A 24182-nucleotide genomic window follows, 5' to 3' on the forward strand; every position below is an offset into this window, starting at 1 on the left:
AGATAAGCTGTTTGTTAGTTTGTTTGTTATTTGGTTTTTAGGAGCATTAGCAACTAAGGCCATATTTCTCCGGGGATATGCAGTGGTCATTCCCTGACCTTTCCGCATCCTCCGTATTTGGTGGTCAGAGGCTCGAACCCCGGTCTAATCAAGAAGCGTGTGCTACGCACTGCTGCTCCTGCCCACCTGGCTAAGGAGGCACCCATATCAGATAAGCATACTAGCCTATAATTTCATAGGTTGGTATGCTTATCTGATAAATGACATTTTTTATTTAGTGGAGATACTACTACATATTCAATAAATTTGTGAATTATCAATTGGAACTGAATTTTATCTGCTGTTAGAGCTTGTTCTATTGCTGCATCTCTTAGGGCCAGGTTTTCCTTAGTGACCCCCTACTGGCATGCTGCTTGGGCTTGCAAATTCCTGCCATTGAAGCTGGTTTGCCTTCCACGTGTGTTATGATTGTGTTTCATGACATTTTTTTGCAGCCCAACTTGGCAGTGGCAAAGTGATGTGTCAGATATTCACCAGTGGCATGAAAGGATACCTAACATTTGTTTCTTAATGTGGGATTATTGGTAAAAAATTTCCAACCAGTATGTGACTTTATTTTCAGTCAGTGTTGTTTTATGTATGAAAGTCATGCATGCTTCATTTTTGCTGTCAGAGCTGGTTTTCCCTCTGTGCATGTTACAGCCATGTTTTGCAGCAAATTTTTGCTGCCCACTGCCTTCATCAGTAATGGAAAACTGATGTGTCAGATTTTCACCAAATGTTTATCTTAATTCTAAAACAACTGTATGCATTACTGCATTCACTTCACAGTTTTAATATGTTAATAGATGTGTGTTGAGCACTAAAGCAATTAAGGCTATGAGATGTTGGCATATTGTGCTTGTAATTGTGTGTGTTCTTTGTTTGGTTTGCTGTTTGTTAGATAAAAAAAAACCTGAGCTTTCAGGAGAAAAAAATCAATCCTAGCCTCAGACTGACTAACTCACAGCCATATTGGGAAAAAGCCCCATAAGAATTCCTTATATCATTGACAGGATTTGAACTTCTGTGTTTTTCTCCCACATGGGAAAATAGTGATTATAACAACTGTGCTACCTACAAGGTTACTTCAGTGTTAATAAATATCAGTATGAAATATTTATACTCTTAAATATATTTTTTATCTCATTACTGCAGTTTTTCATATGGTGATACCATCATCTTGGGCAGGGATTGAAATTTAAAATTTTTTTGAAATTTTATTAAAATTAAGATAGTTTATTAACAAGCATTCCATTGCATGTAAGTAAACTATCTCATTTTTAATAATCAGTTATGTACTGATATTACCAATACATGTGACATATCAGACCAGTGCACTCTGATCCATCTGAGTTATGTCTGTGGAAGAAAAGATCAACAGTAAGATATTAAAATAAGTATGCATTTTTAGGATGTTTTAGAAGTGACATAAAGAAAACCATTTTCCATAATTTGTATTAGTTATATTTTGGATTATATTTGAAATGTCATCTCATATACATGTATAAAATAATTTTATAAAATAAAAATAAAATAAAAAACCTTTATAATGATATAATATTAAATATATTAAAATAAGTACCTTAAATATTTTTAAAAAAAATCAGAAATATACTTATCCATTTTTTCATTCTTTTTCAACAAAATTTCCCAAGGTTGATGAGGAATTAATCAAGAAAGGAAAGGTACATCTAAGTGGCACTTTCTTGTGTTATATTCAAATATAAGGATTAAAAGTGATTTTTTATTTGTAATATGGTATATTTATTATGAAATAAATATAAAATGACATACTAGATCAGGCCCGGGTAAACTATGGCCCACGGGCCGCATTCAGTCCGCCGCACATTTCTGTGCGGCCCGCAAGCTTTAATTGTATTTTCGAAAAAAGTTTACTTATTTCATGCCTTTTGCGATGCCTTTTTGAAAAATAAATTTGTATATGTAATACATTATAGAATTTGTCGACTTGTAAATTGTTTTATCATCTCTGTATTGTTCAAATTGAGATAGAATTTAATTGTGCGCGAACCGGAGCGAGCCAACGGGTGCTTTTATAACGGTATAATTTGCGATTATAAATTAATTGTGCGAAACTACGGTAACAGACAACCGGTGATGATGGCAACGGCTTTTCTGCGGTGGCGGAGTAATAGGATAGGACTGCTGACCGGCCGCAGTTCCAATCTGTTTTCTCTGACGGTCATCCCGTGGTTAGTTTTTTTGCATTATCTTCGGTTATCATCTTGGTGCCAGTAGCGATAAAAATAATATTTATGCCCTTTTAAAAATGAATAAAAAACGAAAAATTGAACAAGAGCATCGTGTCTTCAATGAAGAGTGGAACACAAAATATTTTTTTGCTAACCTAAATAACGAGACTATTTGTCTATCTGCCGGGAGAGTGTCTCAGTGTTGAAAGAGTACAATATTAAAAGACATTTCACTACTAAGCATTCCGAATATGGTGCCAATTTAACTCCGGAAGCGAGAAAGAAAACTGCTGATGGATTGATTCAAAATTTATCTAGACAACAAAATGTGTTTACGCGACTAAGGAACAAGAAGCTACTGTAGAAGCAAGTTTTGTTATTTCTCATATAATTGCAAAAAGCAACAAGCCTTTTTGTGATGGAGACTATATATATTAAAGAATGTATGACTGAAGCTTGTGGAATTATATGTCCTGACATTAAACACAAATTTGAGAATATAAGTTTATCTCGGCAAACCGTAGTAAGAAGAATTGAATGTATCGATACAAATTTGAATGAGCAGTTATTATCAGTATTAGAATCCATAACATGGTACTCGATAGCTCTCGACGAAAGTAACGACCAAAAGAATACTGCACAGTTATTAATTTTCATACGTGGATGTACCTCTAATTTTGAAATTATTGAAGAGCTTCTTTCAATGGAATCTCTTGAAGACCAGACAATGGGAGCTGATATATTTGAAAAAGTTGAAAAATGCTTAACAAGATATAATTTACAATGGAACAAAATGGTAAGCATAACAACTGACGGAGCACCAAGTTTGACAGGTAAAAATGTTGGAGCGTTAAAGAAAATTCAGGATAAAATTTGTGAAAATTATCCTGATTATAATTTAATTACAATTCATTGTATTATACATCGACAAGTATTATGTAAAAGTGTGTTAAAAGTTGAACATGTCACATCTTGTATTATTAAACTAGTAAATTTAATACGATTGAGGGGGCCTGAAACACAGACAATTCGTTAATTTTCTTCAAGATATTGAATCAGAGTACACAGATATTCTTTATCATAGCCAAATTCGATGGCTTAGCTTAGGAAATGTTCTTCGGCGAGTACAGGATCTTAAAGACGACATTGTTCTATTTTTAAAACTGAAAAATATTATGGACTTTCCCGAATTAACTGATAATAACCGGATTTGTGATTTTGCGTTTACCTTGGACATCGTGACACTCTTAAATACTTTCAACACCGTGTTACAAGGAAAAATTTATACGCCCATGATATGGTAAAAAGTTTGAATGAATTTCAATTAAAATTCCAGTTGTTCCTTCGACATTTATTGATTAACAAGACCACTTTCCAACCATGAAGTTGCTGAAGATTCCAGAAAATAAATTTGAAAAATATTGTGAAATTATCAACGCTTTGAATGACGACTTTTCACGAAGATTTGGCGACTTCCGAAAAATTGAGACAAGTTTGGCAATAGTGCGCGACCCATTTTCAATAGAAATTGAAAATGCACTGAGTGAACTACAGCTTCAGATTATAGATCTGCAGTGTGATACCGATTTAAGGGAATTGCACCGTTGTGAGGAAATCTGTAAATTTTACAATATTCTTAATTTGGACAAATTCGACGAACTTAAAGATTTTGCCCGAAAAATGTTGGTTATTTTTGGATCAACCTACATATGTGAACAAACATTTTCCATCATGAATCTAAATAAAAATTCTTTACGATCAAGCATCACTGATGAACATTTACAAGCAGTTTTAAGAATCTCAACTACAAAATTAACACCCGAAATTAAAAAAATTTTAAAAAATGTAAAACAATTCCATTCATTTCATTAAATTCTTGGTTGTTAGAGAATAATTTTTTTATGTTATATTTCTTCTTCATGATAACAAATAATATACATCTAAAAATAGTATTTTACGTGCGGCCCACCTTCTTTTTGAATTCCTATTGTGGCCCTTCAGCCCAAAAGTTTGCCCAGGCCTGTACTAGATGAATATCAAATACAAGTTATCTCTTGAGTTAAGCAATAATCTGATCAGTATAATAATTTCTACTTTTCCAGAAATTGTTATACCGATCAGATGATTGGACTTTTATTGTTACAAATTTACTTTTTATTAATGTTTTATAATCATGTTTTAAAAGTAGAATCCAGTTATATTAAAGTACAAATAACTGAAGTAAATTTAGAGCATAGCATCATTCTATGTAGTAATGAGCACACTAGTTTTGCTGCTTAGTGCATTCACCTCACATTGTGAAAGATCTGCTGCTTAGCGCATTCATCTAAAATTGTGAAGGATCTTACATGTTGTTGGTAGTTTTTTTTTATTTTTTAAGTGCAGCTTTAAAATATTATTATTTCTGAATTTCTAAAGCATTTTAGTTGAATACGTGCAGTATATGTTGCTTTTTTCTGACTTCTTTAAAGGCTGTTTGTTTCACATACATTATATTTTCCACAATTGTAAAAAGTGCTGGGGTGGATCAGTTACAGATCTGTATTAATCTGAATTGCATTATGTAATTTGCCAAGTGTTTTTAAGAATACAGTTAATTTTTATGTGAAAACACATATCTGAAACTCCTATAACTAAAGAATACCTGTACACTTAAATTACATAATAAACAACAATATTAATAGTAACTTATGAAGAATTGCAATATCAGAATCAGCATTACATACAGGATCTTATACTAGTCCCTCAGTCACTCTTGTATTCAAGAGATTGACAAAAGCTAAATGAATATGTTTTTTTGTCTATCAAAAGTTAACAATATTTTGGGGATCTGATGAGAGTGTGAAAAACTAGTGAATGGCATATAATTTTTAATATGCAATTAAAAATTCATTTCTGGAAAATATAAAAATATTTTTTATCTGTATCTAAAATATCAATTGTTTTAAATACTGTAGATTCACCATTGTTGGGAAAATTCTGTGGTGGCCGAGGAGAAGTTAAGAAGATAACTTCTAATGGAAACATCATCAATGTTACATTTATTAGTGATAGCTTTGTGGAATTTTCAGGTTTCAAAATAAGCTATTGGGTTAATGGCATGGAAGGAAAGAGTAAGTATTTTTACTGCATAGTTTTCTTATTACTTATACAGTACTCGATTATCCATTTAATACATTGCCCATTGGTAACTGGTGATACCAAGATTCTTGTAACTGTGGCAACAGAGCCTATGACTAATGCACAAGAACTTATAGGTTGGTCTCATTTTCCAACATTTAGGATATGGAGTGATATCTGAGATAATAATAATAATAATAATAACCTCATATAACCTCAAAGAAGGAAGAAAGAACCTGTACAATCTCACCCACCTGATGTACATGGATGACATCAAGTTCTATGCGGCAACCAAGAAGCAACTCCAGCAACTACTCCGGATCACTGAAGAATTCAACAAGGACATCAGGATGGAATTTGGTCTAGACAAATGTAAGACCCACACACTGAACCAGAAAAAATTATTTGGCCGAAACTACCAGCTGCTGACTGGTAAAGAGATCGAAACTATGACAGAAGGAGAGACCTACAAATACCTAGGGATGATGCAGGCTCAGCAGTTAGAGCACAAGGAAATCAAGAAGTGCCTGACCAAAAAATATCATCAGAGACTCAGAAGCCTGCCGAAAGCAAAATTGAATGGAAGGAACACAGTTAAAGCCATAAACACCTATGCAACTCCATACACCTTCGGGGTCATAGATTGGACTAACACCGAGCTAGAGGATATCATGTGAAAGACAAGGACAATGACCAAGAGCCGTCAACACCACCCGAAGTCAGCAGTGGAGAGACTAACAGTAGCTCATAAAGAGGAGGAAGGGGCCTGATAGACCTGATAGAGCAACAGAAAACAGAAATAGTTAACCTGAAAGATTATTTCGAGAACAACACAGCACCACTCCATCAGGCCATAAGGAAGATAGATAAGTGGTATACCCCACTCAACCTAAGTGAGGAACCCCCCCCTCCTGCCCAGACGGCACAAGTAACGAAGCTAGAAAGATGGGCAAAGAAGACACTCTATGGAAAACTCTACAATGACCTCCATCAAGATCACATCAATAACATTGCTTCCAATGCATGGCTCACAAGCAGGATGCTCTTCCCCGAGACTGAAGGATTCGTGCTGGCCATCTAAGACCAGGTAATCAACACCAGAAACTATAGAAAATACATTGCAAAGATGCCTGGAATGTCAGATGACACATGTCGACGATGCCACCTGGCCTCAGAAACGATCCAACTCATCACCACGGGATGCAAGGTGATCACCCAGACTGAGTACACTCATAGACACGACCAGGTAGCCAGGATAATACATCAGAAGCTAGCGAGGAAATACCAATTCACCAAAGAAAGTGTACCATACTACAAGTATGAACCCCAGGCAGTACTAGAGACCCGAACCCCCAAGCTGTACTGGGACTGCGCCATAATAACGGATAAGACCATCCTGCACAACAGACCGGACATAACCCTTGTGGACAAGATGGAAAAGGCTACCTACCTCATTGACGTAGCGGTGCCCAACACTGGCAATATCCAGAAAACTCATGAGGAAAAAATTAGGAAGTACATGAATCTGAGACACGAGGTCAAGGAGATGTGGCATATGCAAGAAGTAACGACCATCCCGATCATCGTGTCAACCACCGGTATGGTGCCAAAGACTCTACATAGCACCCTAGTAGCAATAGGTCTCCCAGAGAACACCTACAAGGAACTCCAGAAGGTCGCAATCCTGAGCACCTGTAGGATAGTCAGAGTTCCTTGACCAACAATAACACCATACATTTCAACCACCCTGTGTACTTGGTAGCAATACCCGTCACGAGGTGGAACCCCCAATCAGGGAGAAATAATATAAGAGCAACAATAATAATACTAATAATAATAATATATTCTCAGACAGGTGGCAGAAGACAGTTTCATTGTGGCAGAATGGCATTTGAGGAACAGTACAGCATTTATTGGTTCTATATGTAATATAGGATTTTGCAGATGAACATTGTTTATTTGAACATTACCTTGCATCCAAGTCATTTTTAGTGTCAAGAGACATTAAATTAATAAAATATCCAAACAAGCATATACCAAATAAGACCAAAGCAGAATGCTGAGAACTGCATTCAAGATATTGATGAACACATTCTTTGTAGAGTTGCATTAAAAACACACTAAAATGAGTGAATGCATGACTACACCAGCAAAGTGAACATTTCTATTCTATTCTGTAATTAAATAGAGAATTCTGTAATTAAATAGATAATTGAATAGAGAATTCAATTAAATTCTCTATTTGTTTTTGAGTAAATTTTGTTGTATTGCAAACTAGGTTGCATTTTAATTGGATAATCATGTGTAAATACATATTTCAGAGTATTACACTGAAATAAATAAATAAATATGTTAGAACACAAATTACAACTAGTTGGAGTGGTGAATGTGAGTGTTGTGCAGACAATGTGGTAAAGTACCATAGTAGTAAATTTTATACTTAGTTCTGCTATGTGATTTATTACAATTTATTGGTTAAAATAGTCACAATTCAGTTGGAATGTCACTATTTACAAATTACTTCAAACATTTATAAATAAATAAATTAAATAAATAATAAAATAAATAAAAAAATAATGAATAAAAATAAATTTGATGAATTTGAAGTATTGGTTATCATCAGAAGTGGATATTGTAGGGATGTTTGAAGTGGTGAAACCCATGTTTAGTCTCTAGAGCAAGGTTTCTGGCATCCCCCCCACTTCTCCTTCAACCCATGCACGGTACTAAGTACTATAGGTTGATACCTTTCGTGTTTGGGGTTTTCATAAAAAAAAAAAAATATATATATATATATATAGAAAACCATTGTGTCATTCAGACATAGGGGATGCAAAATTTGAACATAGTGAGTATAATAGGTACTCACTATATTCAAATTTTGTTTTACCCAAAAAGGACAGTGTATAGTGTAGTTTGACTGGTGGCACTGGGGGTTCCCCCAACTCTGTGATTGGTACTTTGAGATGTATACAGTACTCTGTAAAGGCCAGATATTGTGAGTTAGTGTGTGTTTGTGAAGAGTTAGTGTTAGTGCCGTTAAATGCAATGTTGGCACAATTTGTTTTGACGAGTCAGGTCTAATATTAAATATGATAGCAAAATGATCACTGTTTATCAAATTTTGCTGAACATCCTAGTCTTGAATTTTATTGACAATTTTGAAGGAAGACATAGTGTCATCAATATTCAACTCTCCATTCACAGTAGAAAATGTGAACAGTTTGTCTGGGAGATTATGTATACATAAGTTGTGATTAAGAATCAACTCCTCAAATAAATTCCCTCTAATATCAGTGTAACCACTATGCCACAACAGAGACTGGCTAAGGTAAAGAAAGCCTGCACGAGAAGCATGCAAAAGTTCAATGAAATTTACCCGTAAAAGTACTTTACCATAATAAATAGCATTTGTATTGTTGAAACCCTCCCGAAGTGTGTGTGTGGTGGGGGGGGGGGGGTAACCTGACCTTTTTTATTTAGAATCACTAATCGAATCACAAACAAAGTCATATTGTAAGTTCTGGGGTCATAAAAAATGTTCATAACGTAGTTTCACCGGTAAACATTTTCGAAGTTTGCCCTGCTTCTCGTGTGGGCTTCCTTTGCCTTTTTTTTTTTTTTTTTTTTTGTTAATAAACAATTTATCCACTAGTCCACCAGTGATTCTAAAGAAAAAAGGTCAGGTTACCCCCTCACTTCTGGAGGGTTTCAATCTCCCATAGGATTCAATTTCTACTCCTGACTGATAACACCCACTGTATGTTTACTAAGCAAGCAACAATACAAATACCATTACAGCAAAGTACTTTTACTGGTAAATTTCATCAAACTTTTGCATGCTTCTCGCGCAGACTTTCTTTACCTTCGCCCAGAGACTTTGCATTAAGGTCGGCAGCAATTATTAAGTTGCAAAAAGCAAATCTGGATCAAATTCTGTCCAATATATGTAAGGAGTTATTCAGCTTCTCCAAAGGAGGGCAGTATAGAGAAACTAGGTAAAGTGATATTGAGTCAGTAGAAACCAAAATGCAAGCAACATTTGCAGAACATTGTCGAGTAATAACAGTTATGACTAGATCATTATTGTTGACAACAATAGCTGTTTTTGGAGGTACATCACTAGATGCTATTATTCTTGTTGAGATTGGAAAGCTCATCACTTTATGAGCAGTCCCCCAACCTGAGAGGAGAAAAATGGCTCCTGTATACATATAAGATCAAAATCATTTTCACCAGCTGCAATTCTGATTTCGTCAGACGCCCCCCAAAAAAGGACAAATCAAATCAAATTATTATATTAGGGCCACCCGTTATTTCTAATATATACCCATATATGTATTTTGTCTGTAAATTGCGTGTGTTCTCTGGTCGATTTGCCTGTTTTGCTGGATGAAAAAACCCCAGTTTCTGGGGGAAACCTTGCTATCTATGCCTGAGACTGACTAACTCAACCACGGAGTGAAAAAAGCCCATTAAAGTTCCTCGCGTCATTGACAGGATTTGAACCCGGGCCTTTTCCACCCAGTGTGGGGAGGATGGTGATGATACCACTGTGCTACCTGTGCAGACCTCAAAAAAGGACAGACAGGATAGGACAGGAGGGGGAAGTTATGCTCTTCAATCAAGAAGCACACAGAATCTAATGCAGCGGACCCAGTTGATATGGGTGGGCAGTGTAATGTTGAATTAGTCTGGTGTGACACAAGTAGTGGTAAAAAACAAAAATAATGTAAAATAATTTTTATGCCCCTTCAGCTTTGAATTATCCAAGTCTACTATATATTTGTATTTTAAATTAATCTATATTTAAAACATTAATTATATTAAAATTCTAAATTATAGAAACTAAAAACACTGCTGTGCATGTAGTTGGAGCAAAAATTGTGTTTATTGAAGTGAAAAGAAAAGATTTTTTACTTTATAGTTTATTCTGGTCATCCAGCAATTTTTTGAGTTATTGGAACGACCTCTTCTGGTCTACAGGATTGGAACTATGGAAACCAGTTCCATGGGTTGCACTCCCATGGATAAGACATTTACAGATGAGGCCATTTCTTTCCTCTAGACTTGGAACAGATCTCTTGAAGCATTATCTAAAATTGACATAAACATGCTGTTACTGGAATTTAAATTGTAAAGTCAAAACCCTTCTTTTTTTTTTTGCTTCAATAAAACAGTTATTTGTCTAAATTATGTGGAGAGCAGTATTTTTAGTATCTATAATGTAGAGTATTTATTTATTTATTTGTATATCTTTCTCTCAAGAAATTAATTATATTAATTGCAAAATTTGGCAAAATTCTATCACATTTGCTTAATCTGTTAAGAACAGAAAATAGTTTTGGAGAACTAAGAAGATGGCATTGGGAATTCACCATCCTATAATAGGATGGTGAATTTCCAATGCCATTTAGAGTCCAGTATTTTCATGATCTAATATACCAAGAAATTGATGAATAAAAAATTCCACTTTTAGCAACAACCAATAAACTAAATGAGAAAAGATTTCAAAAAGAAAATATTTAGAAAATTTCTTAGCAAGAATCACATATTGCCACAAAATACCACATATTGTTTTTACTGAAAGATAGTCAACAAAAAAAAATTCCTGAATTACAACTTGAATTTAAATGTCTTTTACATTGTAATATGTCTTAAATATTAAACTAAATATGAAAATCCCAGTTCCCTAAAGTATATGGAATAGGAATGGGATGGATATAAAGAATCATTGGCATCTCCAAATTGACTATAATGTTAACAGCTGGCCCTTGATATCTGAAATTTTAAGAGTAGATTATAGGGAACATGTGCTCAAGGATGCCATGGTTGTAACTTTTGGCCCATAGGGAAGTCACCAACACCCATTTTACATATCATTTGCCAATCGGCATATGGTAATAAGTGGTATGTAATAGTTTACTCGCTATTGCACGCCAAGATCATAATGTTAACAGGAAAGCAAAAGATTGAGATTTTAAAATTCTATTACATCCAGAGAGAACAGTAGTGACAAGTGGCCCTAGCAAGTATCAATGTGAGCTCATTGTAAACTATGCTTGAATTGAGCTTTTAAGTATCCTATTAGGAAGTTTTGAGAAGAAATGGGCTGTGCCTAGTGAAGAACAAATTGCAAGCACTAGTTACCACAGTTACTAAAATCTACTGTACCATACCAGAAAAGATTGCTAGAGATGAGGAAAGTGCTAGTGGCCATGACATCAGCTGGTACCCAGACTAGGCTGTAAAACATAGTGATCTGGCATGACATGTCCATTTTGTGCTACATTTTCTGTTTGGAGGTAATGGCCCAGTATCCTCCTGACAGACAAGGCTGACTTTTTTATTTTTTTTTATTCGTGGGAGTGGTGTCAGCATGTGTAGCTTCTCTTCAAATGGGCTACCTCATTTGAAGAGAAGAAAATCGACATGAGGCCATTGAGAAACTACTATACAAAGTTAAAGTGATCATGTTATATAGCTTTGTAGCCAGTCTATCCTTTAGTCTGAAGGAGAAAACAGCATCCTGTGGTGATATATGAGGATATCATACTATTCTTAACAGTTCTGTTCTATCACTAGGCAAGGGAAAGGAAGAAACTTTCACTCTGTATAGAATGGTGATCTGCATCATTTGATTTCATGCCAGCAGATTTTTAACTTAAGGATATATACTGAGTAAAAAACATATCGATGCCTTGTCTATTGTCCAATTTATGCATCCTGAATAATTTGAATTTTTAATAACATTGCATACTGAAGGCTACTTTGTGCTTCCTTCAATATGAGATGAGCAAATACCATTGTGTCACATTATAGACCACGTAATAAACCTGCCTATCAGCTCACATTGAGCTGATAGGCAGGTTTATTGTAACGTTGATGATGGCAATATATGAATTTTTCAAAATCTCTGACTTGTGGTGTCTTCAAGCACACGTTCACATAACTTATTAATGAAATTTGTGATATCAAGTGCAAACTGTTAACCAGTATTCAGCTGCAGAGTGGCATAGTTTATTTATAATTGATCTGTATACTTGTATAATCTGTTTATTTTATTATTTAATTCATTTACTTTGAATATCACTGTATTAGGAACTGTTGAAAGGTTTCCAGAGTCTTCCTCTTCCATACCCACACAACCAACTACATCTTCAAGTCTTCATAATCAACTCTTTATATCTGAACTTGCTTTCAGTGAAGTGCCACAAGATGCTACAGTTCCTCCTGGGGGTACACATCTCTTGCGATGCTTATCAAAAAGTCTGAATGCTAAAATAAGGTGGTAAGTTCTGTTGTTTTATAAATATTGATTACATAAAATTTTCATAATGTACAAGTTAGTGCAATTTCATCATATAGCCAACTACTTAATTAGTTATAAATTGGTATCATTAAGTATATCTTATATTGTGAATACCTTCATAACAAGTTGCCATGATATTGCACTACCTCGAATAAGTAACACTTCACCATAGGAGAAGACTATTGTTACTTATTCTCAGCGGATACCAACACCCATACGGCACTGTTTCGGAGCTTATTGACTCTTCATCAGTGGGTGGGCAGGTACCCTGGTGTTGCAGTGATGACAACCCAGTTGTGAAGTATAAATCCACAATATGAGAGATGCCTGATGGTGTGGAGTAGGGCTTACAATACTGAGATTCCGGGATCCCGGTCATTTTTTTCCGGTATTCAAATACCGGTATTGATACAAAAATACCGGTTTTTTGGTACTAATTTAAAAAAATATAGTTTATAATTTAATCACATAAAGGCTATAAAATCAGTTTTATGTGATTATGACGTCCTTATCTCTACCAGCAAATGTTCGATAAATCATCATTAGGACACTATGCAACATTGCAATCTGTCCACAATTCTCGGTCAACTTCATGTCTGACTATATCGTAACTCCCAAGTCATGTTCCTCCCTCCACTACTGACTTTAGTTCAACTCCACCAAGTGTATACATTATTTTGGGGTTGCTGTTTCCCAGGTGTAAGACCTTGCATTTTGCTGAATTAAAGCATATAGCTGCCACTTTTCTGACCATCCCGGAAGTCTATCTAGGTCGCTCTGAAGAAGCTCTGCTTGGCGGCGATCATTAACTACTCTACTAATCTTTACATCATCTGCAAGTGGCGCCTCCATAGCCAGGTGGGAAGGAGCAGCAGTGCATAGCACACGCTTCTTGATTAAACCGGGGTTCGAGCCCGTCACCACCAAATACGGAGAATGCGGAAAGGTCAGGGAATGACCACCGCATATCCCGCAGCAATATGGCCTTAGTTGCTAATGCTCCTAAAAACCAAATAACAAATAACAAAATAACAAAATCATCTGCAAGTTTAGACATCACACCCTATATCCCTTCATAGATGTCATTTAAGATAATCAAAAACAACAGTGGTCCCAATACTAATTCTTGGGAAACCCCACTTCTTACATTACCCCAATCTGAGGAATAACCATTTATCACAACCCTCTGCCTGGTGCCCTCAAGCCACCGTGCTATCCATCTAAGGATTTTCCCTATGATTCTAGCCTGCTCAAACTTATAAAGTAACTGCTCATGTGGGAGCAGTTACTTTATAAGTCAAATGCTTTGCTGATATCTAAATAAACAATATCGAAATTATTCTCTAAATCCAGCTCATGAGTGACCTGTCAAAATGGCTAACCAGATTTGTTAAACATGATTTTCCCTTTACAAAACCATGCTGTGTATCCTACAGAATTCCATTTCCATCTAAATGATCTTGAATTCCACCCTTGATTATTGCCTCCATGATTTTCCCTACTACTGAAGTTAGATTGGCCGGTCGGTAATTTCCTGTTACACTCCTAGAACCGCCTTTATGTTCCAGTTTACACCAGTCCAACGGAATCTCTCCTGAGTCCAGTGATGCTCTGATAACCAGCCTTAATGGTTCAATGCACTCACTTGCCACCTCCTTTAAGATTATAGGGTATATGCCATCAACCACAGGAGCCTTACTCGCCTGTGGGTGCGAAAGTTTTCTCATTAAATCAACATGTGAAATTTCAACATCATTAATTACATTTTTTTCAACTTCACTCCTATAATTTCTCATTGACATGAAGGGTTTTTCTTCTGTAAATATCGATGCAAAGTAACTGTCGAGTTCATCTGGAACATCAGTTGGGGTATCTAATACTATCCCATGCAATTACATATGCGTCCGATCTGATTTGTCTTTCTGTTCTTTGCATTTATATATGTGAAGAATTCTTTAACTGCACTCTTTGCTCTCTTTATTCCTTATCCCCACTCTTTGCTCTCTCCCAGACTCAGTAATGATACTATAGTGAAAATATATTTCGCTGAATAAAACGTCTTTCTCCTTCAGAAAATGATGAACATAATTCAATCATGGAAGACCAACATGGAACAGAACATCAGTGTTCTGCAAATTCTTTCCAAAATAAGAAATTGCCCGACTCCAATGAGATTTTAAAAGATGAACTTTAGTCGGAAATTAATGAAATACTTTTAACTATTTTTGCTAAAAAAGTTCAAAGCCTAGAAAATATGTACTGAGATCATCTATGATTATCTCAGTACAATAGTACTAGAATAGAATCTGAAAGGGCGTTTTCTGCCGCTAATCAAATATGTACCAAAATTAGATCCATTTTAAATGATCATACTATTGATTGCTTATGTTTCTTAAGAGCTCACTTTATTCGGACAGGTAGTGTGGACGCTTAAACATAACTAAACTTTGCAGTAATAATAATATGTATTTTTTTGTTTTTAGAATAACTGTATTTTTAATGATTTTTTTCAGAATATTTATTATTGCAATAAATGTTTATTTAAAACTTGAATTCAAGTAATTACAGTACTTGTTTTTTCCTTACTTTATTGCACCTAACTGTCATCAAAATTTATTGAGAAAAACGTTTGTTTTTGGAATACCAGTATCCTAGTTTCATAAATTAAACATACCAAAATACCGGTATTAAGATTTTGACTGGTATTGTAAGCCCTAGTGTGGAGTAATTTAAATTACAATATCGTTTAGGGCCATATAGCCCTAAACTATATCGTAATAAAATTTTCATTAGTAAGAGTACTGTGTACTGTTTAACAATCTCTTTACGCCTAATGTGTGACTTGAAGAACATATTACTATTAATGTAGATTGTTATAATGATGAATCAGAACATGTTCTGGCTGTATGTAGTAATTTTTTTAATACTGTATACCAACTGGAAAATTATATCAGTAATTAAATAACTGAATGAAAATACAAATGTACTACATTTGTATTTTTGTAAATGTATTACTGCATCTTTTCCATGGTATTTTCAATGTAGATAACTGATGACAGTAAACTTGGATTACAAAGAAACTTTATGCTTGACTGATGTGTGCAGCTAACAAGAAAGAACTTGAATTGAACTTGATTATGCTAGTAAACATCACATGTTACATTAATGATGTAATGGCAGAGCTAGTACTATTAATTTTTTTCATATGACTGTTTGCAGTTTCAACTTTTCAATGAGTTGTTGATGTTAGTGAATACCATACATGAATTTTTGATTTTGGCAGAAGGCTTAATTTTGTCTGGCTACAACTGCCCTGTAATAGGATAGTTTTTAGATTTCTCTCCAGTTTGTTTTGCCACCCTCTCCTGAACTGAAGAAATCTGGAAAGTGTTCTGTTATAGAATAGCTGTAGGCAGATAACATAAATGAAAAATCTGCATTTATTTATTTATGACCTGATGGAGCGCAAATATATAAAAGACTCTCTGAATAGTCTATTGCTGATATAATTGTCTGTGGAAAATATTCTGGTTAGACAAAATTGGACACTACAGACTTAAACAAGCTAACATTTATGCAGTGCATTATATTTCAGGCACAATTAGCAAATAGTAATAATTTATAACAAAAAAAAAAGAGCAAAAGTCAACAACTTTTATGCACAAACCAAGAAAATTTCATTTCTGTGCACTGCCACACTACACATTCATTCCTCTGGCCAGCATATGGCAACAAATGTAATATCTACTGCTTCAGCTGCAATATGTGGTATATGAATAGCATATGTGATAGATAAAAAAAATAAATAGTAATTGCAGATTGATTTCTACTGATTTGATTTTACTGAAATTTGAGAATGCTTCAAATTGTTCTAAGTGAATGAAATATAAAATTTTATCAAAATCCATTGACTGGGAATTGAGTTCTTACATGCGAACAGATGGATGAAGAAATAATAATTGTCAGATTTTTGTTGTTCGATTTTAATGAAATTTTGAATAGCTAGCTCTACAAATCTTTCTAAAAGGTCCAAATCTAAACTTTCATGAAAATCCATGCACTGGGAGTCAAGTTGTTACATGTAGATAGAATTGGATTTCAGGAAATCTTGGATGTACTTCAGGATGTACTTGAATTTCAGGAAAGCTTGGATGTACTTCAGGATGTACTTGAATTTCAGGAAAGCTTTTGATACTGTTGCACGTGGAAGCCTACCATACAAATTGGAATAGTATGGCATTAAGGGCGAGTTGCTAATAGGAAAAAAGGATGGATAAGTGGGAGAAGACAGAGAGTGGTAATCAATGGACACTGCTCTTCATGGACTAATGTTATTCGTTTGTTTGTTTGTTTGTTATTTGGTTTTTAGGAGCATTAGCAACTAAGGCCATATTGCTCCGGGATATGCGGTGGTCATTCCCTAACCTTTCCGCATCCTCCGTATTTGGTGGTGACGGGCTCGAACCCCGGTCTAATCAAGAAGCGTGTGCTACGCACTGCTGCTCCTTCCCACCTGGCTACGGAGTCACCTAATGTTATTCGTGGAGTCCCCCAGGGTTTGGTGTTGGGCCCATTGTTGTTTTCTGTATTTACCAATGATATTAATGAAGATATATCAGGCTTAATGTCCAAGTTAGCAGATGATACAAAGGTTGTCAGGGTTGTTAATGACAGTATGCTACTGCAACAGGATCTAGAGAAGCTGGGCTAAGTGGCAACTGAAGTTTAACATTGACAAATACAAAGTACTTTATATGGGTGGCAGTAACCCCCAGAGAAATGTACCAACTGTGTGGTATTACACTCAGGATAGTGGAGAATGAAAATGACAAATACTTTTACACCACTTGTGCAGTCAGATATGAAGCTTTCTGAGCAGTGCAGACAGGCTGCCAGAGAAGATCATGGGGTCTTGTCAATGATATACAGGAATTTTGCTAACAGGAATAAGGAGGTGATCATCCTTTTGCATAAGGCAATGGTCAGGCCACACCTTAAGTACTGCATACAGGTCTGGAGGCCTCATTTTAGGAAGGATGTAGAGTTGCTAGAATGAGTACAGAGAAAGGCAACAAGATTGGTGAGGGGAACAAAGGGATGCTCTTACTGAGAAAGGCTTAAGTCCTGTAAATTACAGTGTCTGGAGACTAGGCACCTGCAAGGTGATCTGATTGAGGTATATAAGGCCTTGAATGGTTTGAGAAGGTGCAATGCTGATTCTTCATCTTGCTCAGATTACAAACCTGAGGGGGGATATAAACTCAAATTGAGGAAAGACAGTTGTAGAATAGATGTGCGGCAATTTGCATTTAGCCAGTGGGTAGTTGATTGCTGGAATAAACTTCCATCTGTCATTGTGGAAGTTGGTAGCTTAAATAAATTCAAGGAAGAACTGGACAAATGTTTGGAGTGAATGGATGGGTGAAATGGGAATTTTTTTTTTTATTTGGCTGATGCTTCATAAGCTTCCTTTCTTGCATCATATGCCTCTACTAATATTAATGCTAATGCAGATGGACATGGTAAAGATAATAGGCATTATGCATATATGCTACCATACCTAAAAACACAAAGTAGATGCCTTGGATAAATGAATTTTTTAGACTTAGACAAATATTGTATCTGCAGGTTATATTTCTAATCCTTTTATTTTCATTTCTCATTCTTGTTAGTTGTACACAACAGTATGTGTATTGTAAGTTGCTTTGCTATTCAAATTTATCATAATTAGATCCATACTGGAGAAGACTGTGGAATGGTTGATACGTTTGTATTTTCATTCATTTATTTAATTATGTATATATATTAATTTCTCATTTAGCATACAATATTAAATAAATTATTGTATAGAGTTTGAATCTTTGTTATTCTTTCATTAGATTATTTAAAATACAATTTTTATTTTAAAACAGTATTCAGGAAGTGCATGTTTCTCTAGAAAAGGAAATGGCCAAAACTTTGATTGTAAGCTACCAGCTACATTCCAAATGAATTTTGTAGCCTACAGAGTCTTGCCAAGGTTAGAAAAATTTCCAAATTTATGAATATGAGGAAATTTCATATACATATTTTGTGTCATATACTGACACAAAATGATTCAATTTACTAGAAACATATGTGTCAGATATTATGTGGTCTGCTTCTTTGAGCATAGAGGTTACAGATAAACGTATGCTTCTTTTCAGCTTCTTAGCTTATCTAAACACATTGAAAGGTAACTAACAATTCATCAGCTAAGTTACAGAATCAAAAATCCACTTGCTATCTGATGTGTTGGCCATTACTACATTAACAAAATTGTTTTGACAACTCTAGAAACAAAATCATTTTGATCACTTTAATTTATTAGTATTCCATTTTCAGCTTACTTTCTGAAAATAAAGTGAAAATAGAGTGTATGTTACCTTAATTTTTGTTCCAAAGGATATTTATAATAAAGGTGGGACAGGAGTTGGCAAGGGTATTCTGATAATGATATTTTTCATCTCCATCATATGTCAAGAAAATGGTTACTCACATTACCAGTATTTATGCAACATGCCCCTTTAAAAATTGCACTAGAATAAAACTTATTTTTTTTTTATCATTTATGTTGATTATATATTTTCCTTTTAGGCTAAAGGATGATCATTTCCTTGCAGGAGAAAATCCACTTCCTGGTTTACAAGTAGTTGTTAATAGTATGCTTTGGATTAACAGTATGAATAAGAATTTGGCTGGAATTTATACGTGTGCAGCAGTTACGGCAGAAACTGTATCAGCTGTTCAAGCAAAAATAATCATGGGAGGTGAAGAACAAATCAGTGCTTGTGATATAGGTAAATTAATGTAATTTTTTTATCAGTATATTAAAAAAAAATAAGTTAGCATCAAAACTGAGCTGACAAAAATATTTTTTTGTTTACTGCTTGTCATATAAAATTGTCAGCTATGCCTTACTGGACAGATTGCACTGTTAAGTTAGAAACCTAAATTACATAATTTTTGCATATAGTGAGTTTGTCAGGAGTTGATTGACTAACCCAGTATTTCTCCCGGAATGAATAGAAAAATGGCTTAGTTTTTCTTCAGTACCATGTTGTTACTAAAATTAAAACTCTACATAAATCTTAAGAAAACACACTAGATTTAGATGAAGTAGGGCTTAATGCCTGTAGAGACTGAAACACTTTATCTTTATAAGGAACAGCATGTGTTCAATCAACATCAGCATTTAAGTGCTGTCTGTCCCTTTAGTGAATGAAATTTGCAAAGTTTGAAAAATTTGCAGATAGCTGCTGTGCTGTGCTGTGCTGTTGTCCTTCTCCAGAGCTCATATTAATAGTTTTTGGATGGCTCATGATGGGTTTATCTTCATCTGTGGGGTTTCTGGAGGGAAGAGTGGCATTTTTATTACCATCAAAGATTGAGAAAATTGTCATAGCTGTTTTCTGCCACATATGGGTAACTGTAGCTGTTTGTCATAGGGGCTGTCAGATGATGCTCTTTAGCATGTTCACTACACCTTATATTTGAGAGAGTGCATTTAAGGGGCTGTAATATTTGAAATGTTGAGAAATAGCAAAATTCCAAAATCCTCAACATTTCGAAAAATTTGTAAATAATGGTTGAAAAGTAAATTTGTTCAATCCATAGCAAAAAATGAACATTATTTTTGGGCTGAACTGTAAATTAGAACAAAACTTAAAATGTTATCAAAAGTTTATTCTGTTTGCATAAAATAACCTCAATACAAGCAAGAAACAAATAAAAATGTGTATCAAGCAGTAAGCAAAAATGAAGAGTTGCTGCTAATAGTCTAGAGTTCAATCGGTGTGCCAACAGAATCAAGCAGTTAATTTCATATGCCTTTACTTTTACACCACTTATATACTGATTGCTTAAGAATAACCCCCCATATGCATTATGGCACAGCACTTGGGTGCTTCTTGAATATTTATATGCTTTATGGCATGGCACTTATAGTACTGTTTAATGCTTTAATGCATCAGGCTTGGTGAACATGTTACGCAAGCAAGTAATATCCCTTTTTTCACATTACATGGCTTGATGCTGCCCTTCAGACTGTCAAGGTCAAAATGTTTTGTTGGTAGCTCTTTCCATTAAACTTATGGAAAACTGAGGCTAGTTTTTTAGGAGAACCCACTCCAAACTTGGCAAATAGGGAACAGGCAATTATCTAAACTGACTTTCATCAGCTGATTGCTTTGTGGTGACTGAAGGTACCAGCAGTCCTGATGGTTAACAATTCAGTTTCAATTTGAGGTGGTCAAAACATCCAAGATGGATAATTAGTACTAGTTGATGATTAAAATTCTGTTTTTAATCTCTATTATTTCAGGTTTAGGCAACACTTTCCAATTTAATGACACAGAATTCCCTCATTAGAGAATTAATGACTTCTCAGCTTACCAGGGTTTGCAGTAGTTGAGTTCTGCTTAGCAGTAGTGCCATGGGCAGCTAACTGAATGCTTTCAGAGTGTCAGTGCAGGTAAATGTCCAGCAAGAAGCTGCCTATGTTTGAGGGAGCAAGTGTACAGCTAAGAGAACATGGCCATTGAACTTCTGTGATTTTGTATGTACACAGAGATCAACTTTGTGGGTTTACAATGGAGAATCCATCTTTTTGATTCAATTTGACACCTTTGTCTCACCATCGTAACATAGCTTTTCTCCATCTTCTTTTTGCAATAGAAAAGTTTTTCTCTGTCTTTTTTTTTGCATAAAAACAGTCAAACTATATTCAGATTGGAAATTCTGCAAATTTCTGCTTATTATCTTTAATGAATTGGCCATCAGGTGTGCTGGTCTACATTGAAAAATAGGAATGTAGGATAGCAGCACTGTTCTGTATACTGTGTAACTGTTTCATTGTAGTGATGCAAAGTTAATTAACAATGTTTGTTTGTTTGTTTGTTATTTGGTTTTTAGGAGCATTAGCAACTAAGGCCATATTGCTCCGGGATATGCGGTGGTCATTCCCTGTGGGGTTTCTGGAGGGATTCTGATAATGATATTTTTCATCTCCATCATATGTCAAGAAAATGGTTACTCACATTACCAGTATTTATGCAACATGCCCCTTTAAAAATTGCACTAGAATAAAACTTATTTTTTTTTATCATTTATGTTGATTATATATTTTCCTTTTAGGCTAAAGGATGATCATTTCCTTGCAGGAGAAAATCCACTTCCTGGTTTACAAGGAAGTGGATTTTCCGCATCCTCCATATTTGGTGGTGACGGGCTCGAACCCCGGTCTAATCAAGAAGCGTGTGCTATGCACTGCTGCTCCTTCCCACCTGGCTACGGAGTCGCCTCAATTAACAATGTCTTTCAGTAAGGCACCAAGGAAATACAATATAAAATTTCAAGAAGACACATATACAAGATTTTCCATGTATTGTAAAATATGGAAAAGGTAATGTATTTACTTTGTGTACCATATATACCCGTGATATTTCAATTTCAAGTGGTGAGTGGCACTGACTCATGTCCAAATCTAGTTCATGATCCAAAAGAGGTTTTGAAAGAAGACAAATTAATGATCTCCCCAAGAAAAAGAGCTTCTGAATTGCAAACTTCTGGCAAAAGTAGTCCTAAACAGACCAAGCAAGCTGATAAGTCTAGCCATGCTATCCTCACTTGTGCAGAAAGTCTGTTCATATTTCTTTCTTCTGGCTTGAATAAAGAAATTTTCTTATTTCTTTTAAATGTTAATGAAAATCTGAGAGTAGCTCTTCAATCCAATGTGCCTCACATCTGTGTACTGAGTCATTACTTCTAGATATGTTTAAGAAAGTTTTTAAATCTTCCACTTCCATTTTAGGTTGTAGACTAAACCAGAAGGATAATTGTGACTTAGTCATAGGCATTTCTACTGCCAAGGTTGTGGTGAGTCTAAAACAAGAGGAGAAGATTCTGTTCTTTTCAATGAGAAAGTACTTTTCAATGACAACATGGTGCACAAATTCTCATGAAGAAATGATGCCCTTATAAATGCCATAGTAGCACAAATTTCATCATTTGGCAGTGCATCATTTTTATATTCAAAATTTGTGTAAAAGTTTTTAGTACTTCTTACTAAAGAAAGCTAAAGAAATAAATAGAGTAGTAGATGTTTTGCAGCATCAGTTCTGCCAGTTTCATTGTGAGAACCTAGAACTTACCAGATGCTATTATGAAAGAAGAATTGTGGAACTGAAAAGTACACAAGGAAGCTTGAAATATAATAAATTATCCCAAGTCATGCTTGGCATTTTAACAATTCCTCATAATAGTGCTGAACACGAGAGGATATTCAGCTAGGTGAGAAAAACAAAAAACTGAGTTTAGACTTCTCTTTCTGGTGAAGTTTTTTGAAATGTTCTTGACAACCAAGTCTAGATAGTAAGGCCGTTATTATCAAAAAAAAAAAAAAAAAACTCTTTTGCTTCAATATTTCTGAAGAGGGCCAAGTCTGCAACAGTATCTTTCTGGAAGCAGTTGCAATTTGTTGATTTAGTCATAGGCATTTTGATTTAACAGACAATATAAACAGAAATCCACAGACAGAACAGTACTAAGTAAGCTAATGTTTAAAAGCATACTGTACTGGTAAATAATCCTATGGCTATATTTTAATATAAAATGTGCATATTATCAGCAAAAATTAATTTCTAGTTCAGTGTGGACTTTGAAAGCCTCCTGTCCTGCTTTTTCAGCATACTATAAAAAGAAAAAGGCAGCTATGCATGCATGAAGCACTTCAAAAAATTAGTTTACTTATCCTTTAGGTCTTTTGATGGCCCAGTTATTCCCTCATTGTCATAGGCATCATGTCAGTCTTCATGATAATATAGGGAAGTGACCATATGACTTATACTTGTAAAATTCTCAGAAGGACAAATTCATTATGACTAGTCAGTTCAGTCATCTAGTATATTATTAAAAGAGAACACATTGTCCTGTTTTCCAAATTTCTAAATAATTTTGCTTAGAATTTTTCAATATTTATGATGTTACTTTTTATATTCATACATACTGTAATGAAAATTTACATTACTAGTGATTATCACATAGAAATTAAATTTTTCTGTATTTTATTCAGTATTAAGGAAAACACCCCAGGATAAATCTGTGATGGAAGGTGACCTCTTTTATTTAGAGTGTGAAGCAAAGGTGAATTCTTTGAATATTTCCTGGGAATATAATGGTTCACCATTACCTATTAGAGAACACATAAAAGTAATGAGCATTGGTTTTCTAGTATTTACTACTGCTCTACCTGAAGATTCTGGTATTTATACTTGTGTAGTGCATAACTCTTCTTTGGGGTGTCAGAAAAGGTTTCCAGTTGCTGTGAAAATTACCAAAAAAACAGATATAGAACAAGGTAAGCATACTATAAAAAATTTAAATGGGTAATTCTTGCACTTTTTTTTTGGTAAAGTTCTTTGATTTCAATTTTTATGCATGCATTGGGAGAATTTTCTTTTTATATGGATCTAGAATTT

The 24182-nt window shown here is 34.8% G+C and overlaps 1 protein-coding gene across 2 annotated transcripts in view; it reads left to right on the top strand.

The window, feature by feature from the left end:
* LOC150078156 (mannan-binding lectin serine protease 1-like) overlaps positions 1 to 24182 on the top strand; it is a 116222-nt gene that overhangs the window by 72998 nt on the left and 19042 nt on the right. Inside the window, exons 8-11 of one of the 2 annotated variants that reach the window (XM_090385311.1) lie at positions 5213 to 5368; positions 12477 to 12666; positions 19303 to 19505; positions 23777 to 24061. In XM_090385311.1, coding sequence (XP_090241437.1) covers positions 5213 to 5368; positions 12477 to 12666; positions 19303 to 19505; positions 23777 to 24061 — 834 coding nt within the window. The remainder of the gene's footprint in view (positions 1 to 5212; positions 5369 to 12476; positions 12667 to 19302; positions 19506 to 23776; positions 24062 to 24182) is intronic. The other variant, XM_090385312.1, reaches the window with a different exon arrangement.

Source organism: Mastigoproctus giganteus, chromosome 11, assembly GCF_048544385.1.
Source record: "Mastigoproctus giganteus isolate SK-2022 chromosome 11, ASM4854438v1, whole genome shotgun sequence".
Lineage (NCBI taxonomy): Eukaryota > Metazoa > Arthropoda > Arachnida > Uropygi > Thelyphonidae > Mastigoproctus > Mastigoproctus giganteus.